The sequence below is a fragment of the Strix uralensis genome, chromosome 1, assembly GCF_047716275.1.
Source record: "Strix uralensis isolate ZFMK-TIS-50842 chromosome 1, bStrUra1, whole genome shotgun sequence".
In the NCBI taxonomy this organism is placed as follows: domain Eukaryota; kingdom Metazoa; phylum Chordata; class Aves; order Strigiformes; family Strigidae; genus Strix; species Strix uralensis.
The window spans coordinates 58,473,604-58,489,029 of record NC_133972.1 but is presented as its reverse complement, the minus strand read 5'-3'; the positions used below and the strand labels follow the sequence as shown (position 1 = coordinate 58,489,029).

Here is a 15,426-nt window from a genome sequence, read left to right as displayed (position 1 = left end):
ATGATGAAAATGTTGAACAAAACCAATAATTATTACAGCAATTAAAATATAAAACTTGAGTCAGCATTTTGCTGCTATTCCTGACTCTCCCTGACTTGCTTTATAACTTTGGGCAATAACTTAGCCCTTGATTCTGCAAATACTTTCACTTATGCTAAGTACCACAAAAGAACTATATACAGGATAATACAGCTTTATTTGCTTAAATTAACAAAATCGAGGTCGGAAGCTGTTTCTGTGACTACGCACATTATGATGATCAACAGAACGATTCTGTTGTACTCCAACGCGGCGTTATAATACGGCGAGTTTAAGGGAGCGCTTCTGTACCAGTACTCGGCATTCCCCAGGAAAACGCATCGGTGCGCAACAGAACAGAAGGGAGGGCAGAGAGACTGGCGTTCTTACCCAGTCATTTCTCCCAACTGCTTTACTGCTGTTGCTCCCCCGGACTCAGCCTTTGTCCCTAAGCTGTAAATACTTACGGGATGTAACCTCCTTTTCCTACGTGCACCTGAACATCTGCTCCGGCTTCCGGATGCCACAGCAGCAAGACACACCTGAGCGGGCATGAGAGGGGCCAAAGGGCAACGAACAGGCCTTTGGGCTTCCCTGACAGACAGACCCTGCGGCACAGACCCTGCCGGGCGGCGGCGGCAGCAGCAGCAGGTCTCCGCCCGCCCTGCCTCCGCGGCCGGCGCTTTGTCCTTCGCTCCCCGGAGCGAGTCTCCCCGCGCCCGAGCGGGCCGGCCGAGCCGCCGCACCAGGCTCGGGCAGCGCGCGCCCGGCACGCTGCGGGCAGGCTGCCCCTCGGGCCGCCGGCAGACACGCGTGGGCGCTCCCACCGGAGCACGCCCCGCCGCGGGGCCGGCAGCAGGGCCCCCGCGGGACAGGACGCGCCCGGACTCGCCCCGCAGAGCTGAGCCCCACAGCGCGGGACCCTGGCGGCCGCCCCAGAGCGGGCGGGGAAGGGGCTGCGCGGGATCCCGCGGCTCCACACGGGCGACGGGGACCTCGCCGCTGCCGCGGGGAAGATGAGCGAGCCCCAGCCGCGGCGCCAGCCATGTTCCCCGCATCGCCCCCACCTCCGGCGCCGCCGGGGGAAGGGCGCCGCCGGCACTCCCGCCCCCACCTGGAGCCCCGCCCTCGCCGCCGCCCGCTCCCGCCACTACCCCTCCCCCCGCTCCCTCCGACCGTAACTGCACCGCCCCGCCCGCCGCAGCGGCGGCCGCTCGAGGCGGCAGCTCGCCTTCTCATTGGACGCCTGGCCTGCCCGTCAGCCGCCGCCGGTGCTGGCGGGGCGTTGGGGGGCGGCGCCGGGCCGCGCGGCTTACGGCTGTCAGCGGGCGGGCGAGCGGGCGGCTGGTTGGTGGCGATGTGAGCGCTGCATCTCTCCTCCGCTCTCTCCACTTTTTTTTTTTTTCTTTTCCCGGGCTTTTTCCATACAGCCGCCTCCTTCCTTCGTGTTTGTTTGTTTTTCTTTTTTCTAAAGAAATACATCTGCCTGTAAATAGGCCCCTACACCGGGGTTCTTCGGGTTCTTTTTCCGCAGAGGCCGGACGTTAGACCCGGCGGAGCGCACACCTCGGGCAGAGCCCCGCGGCCAGGGGCTCCCTCAGCGACCTCGCTCCGTCTCGCCCGCCGGTGCCGCCCGCACAGCGCCATGGATCACCAGCCGAAGTTCTTCGAGAACCTCTCGGGCACCGGGAAGGCCATCGGGGTGCTGACCAGCGGCGGCGATGCCCAAGGTAGCTACGCGGGGAGGAGGAGGGGAGGGGGAGAGGCAGAAGATGAGGGAGAGGCGGCGGGGGGTGGGGGGGAGCTGCGGGCACGGTGGGGAACGGGGGCAGTAGAAAGGGGGGGGAAGGGGGGGGGACCCCTCGGGGGATGGTATGAGGGAGGCAGGAAGGCGAAGGGCCTCCCCGGCAGGCAGGCAGGCAGGCAGGGCGCCCATGCGGGCGGCTGGGGAAGGAGCCGGTGGGTGTAGCAGCGCCTGCGAGACGGGAGTAGGAAGCACGGGCCGCCCGAGGGGCGGTTACGGGAGGCCGCGCCGGCCGCGGCACATGGAGGCGGTGGAGAGAGAGGGGCCCCGGGAGTGGGGAGCACGAGATTGCCGTGGTTCTCGGGTCGCTCTTTCCCCGCTGGCCTTTGAGCTGCCTCTCTTAGTAAGATCACTGAAAAGATAACTCTGTTTTGCGGGGCCTGGGCGCCTGAGCTGCAAACATGCCCTCATCCTTCCTCCCCCCTCCCTTTCTCATTGCATTTCCTCAGAGCCTGCCTTGGCAGGGAGGAGAGTAAAAACGCTCCAGTAACTTTTGCCACCGAAATGTCTTCAGCCCCCGGGAGATGGTGGGGAGAGGGGAGTGAGGAGGGCGAGCGGGTGGCTGATGCGAGCGGGGGAGGAGGTCGTGCTGCCTCGCAGGGCGGGTGGGAGGCTGGCTGCGTGCTGGGGCTCTGCCAGCCCTCGCCTCATCTGCTTTTCACTTCAGTTTGGCACCAGGAACACGTTTATGTTCCTGTTCGTGATTTAGAGCGCTTAGATGGTAGTTTACTCTCTAGCCCCGTAGGAGTATGCTGGAAACGTGTTCCACCGCCTTAAAGCTCCTAAGTGTAGAGGGAGTCCTAGTCAGGGCGAACAAAAGACCTGGAGACATGAAGAGGGAAGTGAAAGAAAAGAGGCTTGATCGCAATATACTTGGTCATGAAGTCATGTTTTCCTCCATTTTTGTTTCCCCTTTTCTACCAGAAAATCTCGTCTATATTAACAGTTTGAAGTTTCAGTTAGTTAAGATTTCAAATGTGCAATACTCCATGCTATGTGAGAGGACTCCTGCTCTGCTTTTCCCAGGAGAGTGGCTCAGTGATGATTGCCTTTCGCTCCTTCCCTTAAATTATGATTATTTTTTTTTGCCGGGAGTGTCTCGGAAGTACTTTCACTTAAAGAAGAAACGGCACTCCTACTCGCGTTTGTGAAGAGAACAGAGAGGTGGGGGAAAGCGCCTCTTTCCTTTCTGTGGGGGCTCGACAGTCTAAAGCTTTTTACGCGGGGAGGCAGCCCGCGGCTGCGGCGTTCTGGCCGATGCACCCGGGGGTGCAGGCAGCCGCCTCCCTTCCTTTTTCTTCCCCTCCCTTCCCCTCCCCTCCCCGCGCACTCCCAGCGCGCCCACGAGGTGGTAGCCTGCGTGGACCAGTGTCTCCGCGCTCCCTCCCCGCCGCCGGTGTGTACGTGATCCGCTGCGAGTCGCTGCAGATTCCGCCTCTTTGCGTCATCCGGGCTGGGAGAAGCATCCTCCCTCCCTCCCTCCGCCCGCAGGAATAACGGGGAGCCCCCGGGTTTACCTGGGATTATCTGAAACTCTAATCACGGGTGGAGGGGATTTGGTACCAGTCGGAGAGGAAAATGTTGCAGTTCCGGAGAAAAAGCAAATTGATGCCTTTAAACGGCTTCTCTTTTGCCCCTCGGTGGGGTTACACTTGTTCAAGTTTTATCCACAGTTTGGTCTCAGTGTCACCGATTCCATTGCTAAATGATTCTAGAAGGGACTGTGAATCAAGGCGTCTCTGTTTTAAAGGTCTGCTCGCCAAATCGCCATTTTAATTTTAAAGTGTGACAGGGCATTGCCTCAAGCAGCAGTAGCGTGTTCGGCAAGAGGCTGAGCCCTGCTACTTGCTTCCGCGTGGCTGGAGATTATATAATGCAGCAGCAGATGTATCTCTTTTTATAAAGTATTAATCTGCACTTTAATGTGAATTAAAGCATTTAAAGGACTTGCAGAATCCATGGGTGACATCTAGACTTTATTATCTGGCAGATTGCAACTGTGGCATATTTACATGGAGGGATAAAAAGTAACAGCCTGTAAAAGTTGCTGTCTGAGGAGTGAGATTGTCACAAAGACCAAACAAAGTAAACGGGATGCCGTCCAAGTTGTTTTGTAGGCAGCATTGTTGTCCTAACTTAGAAGAACAAGGAAAAAAAATAATTTAGAACTTCTGAGTTTCAACTGAATCACACAACACAGTTGAGGTTCATAACCCTTACTATCTTGGTAGATGATGTGTAAAATATGCAACCTCAAGTTTGCATGCTAGGTTAGGAGTTAAACAAGGGACAGAATGAGTCATGCCCTGTCAAGGTCATTTGCCCTCTGTATGGCAAATGTGTGAGAGAAATGAAGTTGTGAAGTATAAGCAGAAGGAAATATGCTGCTATTACTGCAGAGCTGTATGAAAATATATGTTCAAGCAAACTGTAGGTGAGGCAAAACTGTTAACTCTGAAGTAGGCAAAAAAGTACTAATATAAAAAAAGAGTTCCAGTCTTCTGTTCTGGTGGGGTTTTTTAGATTTGTTAGACACTAGTTTGGATTACAGATATTCTGGAGATTTCTAAACTCGCAGGAAATTGAGTGGAAAGAACACCCATTAGTGATGTGGTAAACACATAAACTTCATATCAATAGGTGCTGTGATTTAGATTGGGCTGTAAATTTTATCCTAGAACAAAATATGCTTGAAATGATTTTAAAATAGAAGTTAATGCCTTTACTGGTTTTGTACTGTTTAATAATTTAGAAGTAGCATTATGTAAATCACACAAGCCTTTATAGGATATGTTAAGTTTTAAATTACTTCCCCACATTTGCGGTATTTCCTTGCAAGGACTTTTTTTGTTTTTCCTTTTTACTGCCTGTGGAATATTAAAGACTACAGAATGTGTATATGTCATATTGGAACTATTATGGTTTAGTCACTATATTTTAAACACAGGTTTATTATTTTTTTGTGGTGGAGTTAAAGAATTTATCAGTGATTTACTTCACAGGGAAAAGATCACTATTTCGTACACTTAATGTATGTAAGTACTAAACTTGGCAGTCCATCACTTTAGATAGCCAGCTGTTAAATTGTGAACTAAAAGAAGTACTTTCCACCATAATCACAAGCACCTTGAGAGGCAAAAGAAGTTTTGACAATTGATTCTCGAGATTTATGGCTTAGTTCGGTTTCTGGACTATTTCTAAATTGTAGTGGTTGCAGCTCAGGAAGGTGGACCTCAGGGTTTTAAGTCACGCTTTTGTCTTCGCTTTGTGGGACTCTAGCCATGGTCTGCTTCGGGTCATGAACACTGGTTGTATTTTATGCAGGTTGCCAGTGGCTGCCACAGACAATTTTGGCTGCCGTAGGTCACTTATGTTCATACAACCTCCAACCAGACTGCTTATTCTAGGACTGTGATAGGTACGGCTCAGCAGCAGGAACAGTGTCACCTGAAAGCTTCTGACAGAAGGTGTTTGTGCATTACTAGGGAATGATGTGTTTGTGGCTACTTTGAGCTGCTGCCCAATTCACTGGCTCAAGATTATTGTGTTTGAATGTGACCATGTTATTTCTGAGATAAACTCAAAGATTTAGTGTTGTGGAAGACAGCATAAGGAAGAGACTTACAGATTACGTGGTAATGCTCTGGAATGTCATAGACCATGACTGCTGAAGTAAAGATCTACGTCTCTCCACATTTGAAGCATTACAGGCTTCCCAACATTTCAAAGCATATTTAATATAGTAGTGTACATGTACTGCTCTTGTCGTGGTAACTGACATTCGAAGAAGAAATCTTGCCACTGAACAAATAAAAAAAGCTCCAACTCCTTCAGCAAATATTGAGCTTAGAAACAGCTAAAAAGAACCCTGTAGTCTCATGGATTCCAGAGTTTTGGAATACCACAGACCATGACTGTGGAAGCAAAGATCTACGTATTTCTGCTCTTGAAGCGTTACAGGCTTCCGAGGAACATCACAAGACATATTTAATATGGTAGTGCAGATGTACTGATCTTGTCCTGGTATGATGGAAAAATAAATTTTGCCACTGGACAAATAAAATAAACTTAACCCCTGCCCTGCCCCCCCAAAACCCCAAACCCCAAGCCAGAACAACCCACAGTCAATTTTTATGTCATCCAAATGACAGAGTTTATTTGTTAGCACTTGATGTAATTTGAAGATAGTCAGAAGGAACTTTTGAATTCTAACCCCCCCAGAAAAACCTTTTCCAGCAAATAAGTGTGTGTGTGTATAGACACGTATATAAAATACGTATATGTGTTCATATAGATAATATTATAAATATAATTTGCAAGTAAAATTAAGGAATGTAGTTATTAATTGCTGTGTGTAGCTATTTCAGTGCATCTAATATTTTGGAGGAACTGCTTCTATAATTAGTGGATTCTGTGATTACAACTAGCCTCAAGATGTTTTTTAAATTTTGAAGGAGATATGTGTGTAGTCTAGGTGTTATGCTATTGTATATATTTGTGCAGTAGAATGTTCTGACCCAATACAGTGTTACTGTTTAGAAAAATTGTATAGTATTTTCTTCAGGTATTGAGAATCGTTATTGTGATTATATGCAGTAAAATCTGTTGTGTAATTAAAAGTAAATAGAACAAACCCCAATTATTTTCTTAATGATTTGTTCAAGTTCTTGTATTTGACTGCTTCTCATCTTTCTTTCTGATGATTATAGGCTCTTATGGAGTTACTGATGTATCCATTTACATACTTGAACAAAGTCTTTGTTTGGTAATGTTTAGACATTTTCCTTAGTTTTTGTGTTTTGCTATATAGTCTTTTTAAGTCTGGATCTTTATTCAGGGTCGCACTTAAACATGTGTGCTAAGTCATTAAGTGTGCATGAAAGCCAATATTTATCTTTGACATTGGTGGTACTTAAATATTTCTTGATGCTTGTCCAGGCTGCATAGTTTTGATTTGGCTTTTATATGGTTAGTATTATGGTTGTTTATTTAAAGGCCCATGTAGCTGACTGAAGTGAGGAAAACTTGGCTTAAACACAAAATAGTGTAGAACCTCCTCTGTTGCAGTAGTGCATATGTATGTGGAACAGGACATAGGCACGGTAGAGGAATACTCTTTTGGGGGAAGGAAGTGTCTTTAAAATAATTTAAAGATTTCCATAGTACTGTTTGTAACCCGGCTATGAAAACTATTGCTTTCAAAGACAATTGAATAGACAGTATCAAGAAGGATAGTAAATTATTGACTCTTAAATTAATTTCAGACATTATGTAAAGCCATGTAAGTAGTTGCAGATTACTTAATCTCTGCTGAGCCCAAAAGAGCAAAAGAAATCTTTTTCTCTGTCAAAGGCTTTAATGCAAAAGCAAGCGGTAATTCAGAAAGATTTTAAATAGTTCTTATGTTATGAAAAAAAAATACTGGTTTTACTCATGGCTTTCTTTTGAAGCTGCTATTCTAATCCTGTATGTTTATCAGGCTATATTTATTATTCAGGACTAAATCCATGGTTAACCCGGTAAATCTCTCTTTCAGTAATAAGCATATAATTACATTTCATAGTTATTATGGTAATTCACAAATACTATTGTAAGACTCCACAAATAATCAAATACAGCAACATTTTGTTAGACAAGTTCTACAGAGACTCCATGAAATTCTCTGTATTTACATACTTGAATCACTGCAAGCAGTGTATTCAGATTTAGATAGCCAACATGTAAAAGTCTGAAGCTTCAATATTTTAACTTTATTTTTGTAGATATCAAATTATAACATCCTTCAGTCCTCAGTCCTTCAGTCCTTCTGAAATGTAAGCCACTTCTTCAGGAGCTTGCTAATAGACACCCAAGTCCTTTTTCTGTGTAAAGAGATAAAATACACATCACCAAATAATAAAAAATCTATATTGTATAAACTTACAAAGTTACAGTGGTGGTACTGAGAAGATATTTTCTGTCTGTAATTTGTGGAGTTTTTTCCTGGGCTTTTGCCCTTTCTTTCAGCAGGTAAATTACGAATTTTACTAATTTTTCATGTAAGACCCATGGAAACTGGAAAGTGTTCACTAAGAAAGTATATGGCTATGTATATATATATACATTCACATGGAAGGAATTAATGGATATGTCACTTTGAGAAATAAATGTTTCTATCTTACTCTGTTTTAGAAGAAGTGTGAATGTTAAGCCAAATCAACATTAGTAGGCTAATTTATATGTAACAAAGGCATGGCAGATCTGGAGAATTTGTAATGAGAACAGGGTAACTACCCTCGTTTAAAATACACTGATTAAGAGAGGTGCAAGCTAAAGATAAAAAGCTAGGATACATGACCAGTAAAGCAGAAATGTGAGCAAGAAACAGATAAAAGACAAGCATGTATCTTTGGTAGACATGTGAATGTTTATATTTAATGTCTTCCTATTTTATTAAATATTTATTTTTGATGACAAAATTCTGCTTTAGCCTGATTGGATCACAGATGCTTTTTCTTTATTTTAGTTAGGTACTTGGAATACAGAGACTACTGCTGAATGAGACACCAGAGTCTTTACAACTGAACATATACTAGATACCTGAAGCAGTCTTAGTGTTCCTTCTCAGGTGCCAAACAGGAGAGGTGACAAAGTTGAACCTCAAGAACAGAAGGTTCTTAAAAGGGCAGTTCTGACTAGTCCTCACCTGATGAGGATGAACTTTTTCACTTCAGGAAATGAACCTTTTAGCTGCTCTTCTAGAATTCTGCAGCCAAATGGATAACAGAAAAAGTTGGTTTTCTCTCTATAAAAGACGTTCCACAAACAAACCTGAAAAAACAGTGACACCACCACTCCCCCCTCCCCCCCCCCAAAAAAAAACCCACACAAAAACCCAAAACCCAAACTACTGAAAAACCTCCCTACCAACCAACAACAAAAAAAGCCCCCCCACACAATGTGTGTTGTGCATAATAGAAGCAAACTGTAGTCTTTGAAAGAAGTAGTTTGTGCTTATGTCTTCCCGATTTGAGGGAAATGGCAGTGCTGTGAAGAACCATCAGTTTTATAAAGTTAAAGGTCTTTGTCTTTGCTTTCCAGGGGACATTGTGTGTGAGAGTGGTGGGGATATTCATTTTGTTCTGAAAACTGTTTCACTGAGGAGATAACTTTGTTCTGTGTAGCAGATCTGTTTTGGTCTGAGACTTAGCATGCTAACTTTCTTTTCAGTAAAGCCTGTCAGTTGAGATTCTCTGCTTTTCTTTGGCAACACCCAGTTCATCGTCCAAAGCTGTGCTTTTAGCTGTCTTGGCATTTGAGAACTTTTTCCAGCTCTGCCACAAGGCTGACTCTGGCTGAGAGAATTCTTGCTGTTATTTCCTAATACAGCATTGATGTGAAAACACTGTTACTCTTATTTTAATCTTGAGGCTAAGTGACATCTATACAAACAACAAAGCAACTTTTGATTTTTGGCAAACTTAATTTTTTGTTTTGCATTGGGCAACTTCAGGGACTTTCTGATATGTTCCTAAGTAATAAATCTTTGAGAAAACCCCAGTCTCATTCTTTATTCAGACAGGTGAGCTTTTATAGCTCAGTATTTTTTTCAAATATATATATATAAATATATATATATATAGTAGGAATAGATCTTTATAGTTTAGTATGTTGTAAGTTTATACAGTCTAGTTACCGACTTCTTATATCTCCCAACAGGTGAACACTTAACCCCTATGTAAAACAGCGGAGCTGACCTACTACTTTGCTGTTTCGATATTAAGTGCAACAGATTTGGAGAATTGGTGCCCAATATTTTGGATTGTCACGTTGCTGGCATCCTTTTCAACTGATATGCGGAGGCTGTTTCTTTCAGTGTAGCCTAACTACTTCTTCTTTCTTCATGCTTTGCATAATCTCTTGTGTCTGTTTAAGTGGCATGGAAGCAATTAGCTTATTACTTTTGGGAACTTCCTGAATAATGAGTAAGGTAATACAGTATCTGAAGGGATGGGTTATGACAGAAATTCATTTGGCCCATGTGAGGGGACCCAGTGGAAGTCTCTCTGTTGCTTGCGAGGTTAAGTGTTTGACCATTGGATTTAAATGGAAGATTTTACATTAGTATAATTTGTAAGATGTCTGTGAGCAGAGAATTCCAATGTGAGCTTGCAGTTCTGGGAAACAAAGGGGCATTTAGGCATTTCTCTGTCAAATGAGTCCATGCAGCATTTTTTGTGTTAATTTACTGCTACTTCTATCTTTTTAAGTGGGAATCTGTCAAATGTCAGGAGCTGTGGTTGTGCTCCCCACAAAATACTGTGTATACACCTGTGTTACTTTGGAAAGCTCAGGAAAAAGAACTGTTACAATATAATTTCTCCTTTGAAGACAGTAAAATTTAACTGGCTGAATGTTTTACATTTCAGATAGAGAACTAATTATTATGAAATGAATTTACTTTCTGTTTCTGGTTTAGTAGCTGTTTCTTTTACAACACTGTTTTACAATCAGCAGCAATTTAATCTCTGATTAATGCACATACTGGCATCCACATAATTACTGGAACAAAGCAAATAGTTTTGCACCCTTCATATTCATGGGCTGATTGCGCTGTCATTAAGCAAATTTCGGTTTTAATAGATATCATCACTGGGGGTTTTTTAAGAATGAATTAATGTTTCTTTTTTTTGTAGTATACAAAAAAATATTGGATAACCTATAACAAGTGACTTTGCTTTTTCTTCCCAGGTATGAATGCTGCTGTGCGCGCAGTAGTACGCATGGGAATCTATGTAAAAGCCAAAGTGTATTTTGTTTATGAGGTTAGTTTTTGTTTTATTCATTCTGTATTTGTCTTCTAACTATACTTGAGTTTTTGTGGAAACCTCATGGAGAGTGAATAGTATAAATTAAAAAATGTTGTAGATGTCATTCCTTTTCGTCATATCAACTTTTTTTTTTTGTGTATGTAAAAAATATTTTTTACAAGGTATATGCTAAAACTATTTAATTTAAAAGTATTTTTTTAAATATATGGAATTTTTCATGTGCTACTAGCCATCAGAAGCTTGAAGATACTGAGAAAACCAGAGAGGGTTGTCACCCAGCTGTAAGCTCTGTATTTTTGTACTTCTTGTTACATGTTTGGCCCCAAATATTGTACTTTATAAATACTTTCCTAAACCTAGTTAAACTACTAATTATTAACCCTTTGACTTTCCCCCATTCCCTTTTCCTAGGGTATGATAAGGATGTGGTATCACCCTCATTTCACAGATTACACAACTTGTTTTTGGTCAAGAATGCTGTCAGGCTGGTGCCATTGTTCCTGTCTTCTAAGTAGAAAACTGTAGCCGAAAAAGTTCCAACCAACAAATAAAAAAAGACTCCACTAAAAATCCTGCACCATCACTAGCGTGTCCAGACATCAGAATTTTGTGGTTGAAGCTTATGACTGCATGTGCATGGAGATTTTAACTTTTAACAGTTTTAACTTCTGTAACAATTATTTGATATGAAAAAATGATGAGACAAGTTTAATGCAAATTACTGGAAGACTAAGCTATAGTTAGACTTCCATCTGAAGGACACTTTCAGTTTTTATAAAATTTGCAGTTTAAAAAAGAATACAGTAAATATATTTAGCAAGAAGTCATTCTGTTCACACTGGAATTCCTGTACAACTCCTTAGATGTTTGAGGTGATTACAAATCATAATAAACATTTGATATGGGGCAAAATTTAGTCAGCAATATTCCTAGCAAAATCTAATTTTAGTGTTTAATATAAAAATACGGAGTACTAGAATTCATAGAAGTGCTAGGAAAGTACTTTGGTTTTAGTTTTGCGCATGTAAAATATACAACTTAGCTTTAAAAGGTAGCTATTTATCCATTTTCTTTCCTATAATTCATTTACTAAAGAGTTGCAAAGCATATTGAAATGCAAATAAGCAGAGCACTGTGCTCCAGAATTCTTTTATACTACAGCATTATAGCAAGTAGCTCTGAATACTTAGTGTGTGCTAATTACATGGCCAATCTCTAGAATTCCTCCAGTGTTCAGCTGTTTTGCCGGCTTGCTGAAATGGGTCAGATACTTTTGTGGAAATCAGGAGGTTTTTTTGGCTGTCTTTAAAAGCCAGAACTTGGATTGATTTTTTTTTTTTTTTTTTTTAATTCTGTTTAATTTAAGAATTACCATCTTTGTAGTTCATCTTACAGTGTGTTTACTTCTGTCACCTTTTAAAAACTATTTTGTATCACAGAGTGTATTCAATGATAAATTTCCAGAGAAATTTGGATATTTCTGTTTTTCTGAATTTAGCAAAATTGCCGTATTTATGTTCCTCAGATAATTGCCAGAGTTTGCCAATGTGAAGTCACAAATATTTCTGAATGAAAACCAATCGTAAATATCAAGTTAATATTCGAGTTTCCATTATACACTGTCATTCTATTTTCACTGTAACAGCATAGTCTGGGAGAAAAATACACATTTCACTGTAAGTATGGGTAATATCTCTGAAAGAGATATTTTCTTCTAGATTAGTCCATTCATTTCTATGTTTCAGGAAGTACTGAATGATGAGCTTTTTTCCTCTCTGACTCCGTGTTAATTAAAATATGAAGTCAGTTTTCTTTCACAATGAATATAAAAGTACTTCAGAGAAACACTGTTGCAAGCTTTGAAATTAAACAACTATTCAATTTCAGCACTTTGAAATAGGAAACAGATTCAGGTGACAAGTGTAGTGGAAGATAAAAATCTTAGGGTAGGACTTGTCACTAATAATCCCTATTGTAAGCCTTTGCATGGTGTATACAGAGGAGATGTATTTTTGTATATACTTGAAGTTATTTAATACTTTTAATAAGGCCCTTCTAAATTACAGTTTATCAAATGCAGACTGAAGTGTGTTAAGCAATGAGAATAGTATGTTTTTAGCCTACATTTTGAGTAGGCATCTTACATAGACACACGTATGTCAAGGTAAAGTGATACTTGTACTGAAGCTGCTCTGAAAAAGTGAAGAAGAAACCTGAAGTGGCAAATCCAAAAGGTGAAAAATATTTTCTTATTTGGAATCAAAAATGGAGGTAAATGTTTCAGCCTTTTCAAGCCTACTTTGCTCTAGTTGTCGTACACTATTTTTCTCCTGTAACTTTCTCTGTCATAAGAGATTTTTTTGCACTGTAAAACTATCTGTCTTGTACAGTTGTGGCCAAAACTAGCTCCATATTATAAGTAAAACAATAACTTTACTTTCCTTTTGTTTCCTAACTCCATTTTGCTTCATTTTGTGATGAGAGAGTGATTACCAAGATAAATAAATAAAAATTGACAATGAACTAGATATAAGTAATTTTCTAGCCTTTTTTAAGTTGAGTTTACCAAAGCCCAAAGAAAGAAACAGATGTTTGAGTTCATGGGCTGTTTGGACCTACTTGGACTCCCAAAAGGAAAAAAAACCCAAACACCTCATGTAAAAATTAAAACTATAAAATAATTTATATAAAACCCTATAATTTATTATATTTATATATAATTTATATAGTTTATATAAAACCTGTAGTTTTATAGCTAAAAAATTTTTAAAACCCCTTGTATCTTAATTCATTGAAATTAGCACATTTGAAAATTTTGCTATTAATTCATGGAAACAATGCTTACACTATACAGTTGCCCTAGTTTCATATTTTATTCATGTTAACATCTTTCAGTATTTCATTTTAGTATATAAACAGTTTGTAGTCATCACATTATTAACATCATGTTATTCCTCAAATCTACCCCATCTGAATTAAAATTTGAATACCCGTGGACTTATTTCACTCATGCTGTTGAAAATCTAGGAGATGGAAGTACATGTAAAAGTACCAGACTGCTCTAGGAGGCTAGTTTAAATTTTTTCACTAATCAGAAGTGATTTAAGTTGATTTTGTTTTGTTTTTTTTTTTCTTTTCTTTTTAATTGAGAAGAAAAAGTGATGCCTCTCATTTATGGCAATTCATTTTAGAAACTGAGGTCTTAAATATTTATACAAATAACCTGCCCTTTTTCCAGGATTGAAGCACATAGTTCCCAGTGGATGCGTGCTCTTACTACTAAGCTATGGAACTTTTAGATTCTTCATCTTGATTAAGAGTCTTTTTCTCAAGAGGCCAGCATTGGAAATGCAATGGTACGGCAGTCACGGATTTCTGTGAGGAAAACTTCATGTCTTTTATGTGGTGGTTTGTGCACTCAGTGATGCTAGTATTTTACGTTGTCAAGCAATAGCTAAAAAAGTTCAGTAAGTAAACTTTAACTGTTAAAGCCCCAAATGTCTCACATGTAACATATCAGAAGATGGATTGTTCTTTTTCAAAAGCTTTTGTTTATAGAGTTAAGGCTGGAAGCAAGGTTTTCTGTCTTTGCCAGTCTCTCCGGGAGTTACAGTGTATATGTATGTACACCCTGTGAACATGAGACACACAGAGATTTCCTCTTGTTCATCGTTGAATATTCAGATTTTGGGTAGAGGAAGGAATAAGCATAAAATAGGCTCGATCTTCAAGTATAGTGCTTGGTGTATTTTTGACAGTTTACTTTTTTCCATTCTTGCCCCATAGTTTTGGTATCTTAGTACCCAAGCTATTTTTAGAATCCAAGATTAAAAAAAAAAACAAAACAAAACCCAAAAAACAACCAGTAAATTGACAGGTTCCCACCCTCCTTTTATTAAGGTCTATATTCACATCTGCCAGTAATTTTCAGTAACCAGACAATTGTAACAGTGTTGGAACTATTTGGTAAAATATTTCAAGTTAAATTCCACCTTCACAATGGATTGTCCAGTCCCCAAGTTAGCATCAGTGTTTAAATAACTAAAATGATAAATAGAAATCATGATCATTATTAATGCTTCAATTATAACTAGTAATATTTTTTTTTTTTCCCTATAGCTTTTCTAGAAAGCTGTTTTAATGCTATGCTTTTTGTATCTCAATGGTATGGAAGAACAGCATGGAAATTCTGGCTACACTACTTGCAAGCAGAACTGAGTTAGGAGAAGGTGTGACAGTTAAAATGGATCAGGCCTGTTCCAAAAGCTCCTTGTCCTTACCTTGTAGTGGGAGGAATTGTTAATATGGCCCCCGTTCTCACTTGTCTACACAGAGAATGTAGAACCGATGTGGACTCCTGAGCAGAATGCATGAGTTCTTTCTGCTTTAAAGATGGGTGGTGCAGGAGTCAGTCATAACTCATCCTTAGCTATAAGTTGTTTCAGTTTTCACAGAGACAGTTTCAAATAGTAGTTTATCCATTTGCTTTTTCCTGTGTTTTAGATTTGTTAATAAAATTGGGAATTTTCATCCATGACTCTCATGATGTGTATAGAATTATGTATATATTTACTGTATGTAATACTTACTTGGATGCACTTTATTTTTCCTCTCAAGTAAAAATGGAAGGTGAATGATTGGAGCAAATACATGTGTATATTTCTTTGTCAGCTTGTAGTGCAGCTTACTATAGTCAGTGTTACAAACTGAGTAAACATGTAACATCAGGCTATTATTTCAGGATTTATTGCTTATGAATCTTTGTGCTATTGTAGTTGCTGATATGAACACTGT

At 40.7% G+C, this 15,426-nt stretch overlaps 1 protein-coding gene across 5 annotated transcripts in view; it reads left to right on the top strand.

The window, feature by feature from the left end:
- Positions 1 to 1,328: 1,328 nt before the first annotated feature.
- The window catches only part of PFKP (phosphofructokinase, platelet), a 49,457-nt gene continuing 35,359 nt past the window's right edge, over positions 1,329 to 15,426 (top strand). For 2 of the 5 annotated variants that reach the window (XM_074868033.1, XM_074868057.1), the window contains exons 1-2: positions 1,329 to 1,748; positions 10,553 to 10,626. In XM_074868033.1, the coding sequence (XP_074724134.1) occupies positions 1,664 to 1,748; positions 10,553 to 10,626 (159 nt within the window). In that variant the 5' untranslated portion in view covers positions 1,329 to 1,663. Of the gene's footprint in view, positions 1,749 to 10,552; positions 10,627 to 13,870; positions 13,989 to 15,426 lie in introns of those variants that run through there. The other 3 variants (XR_012628882.1, XM_074868023.1, XM_074868043.1) reach the window with 3 other exon arrangements.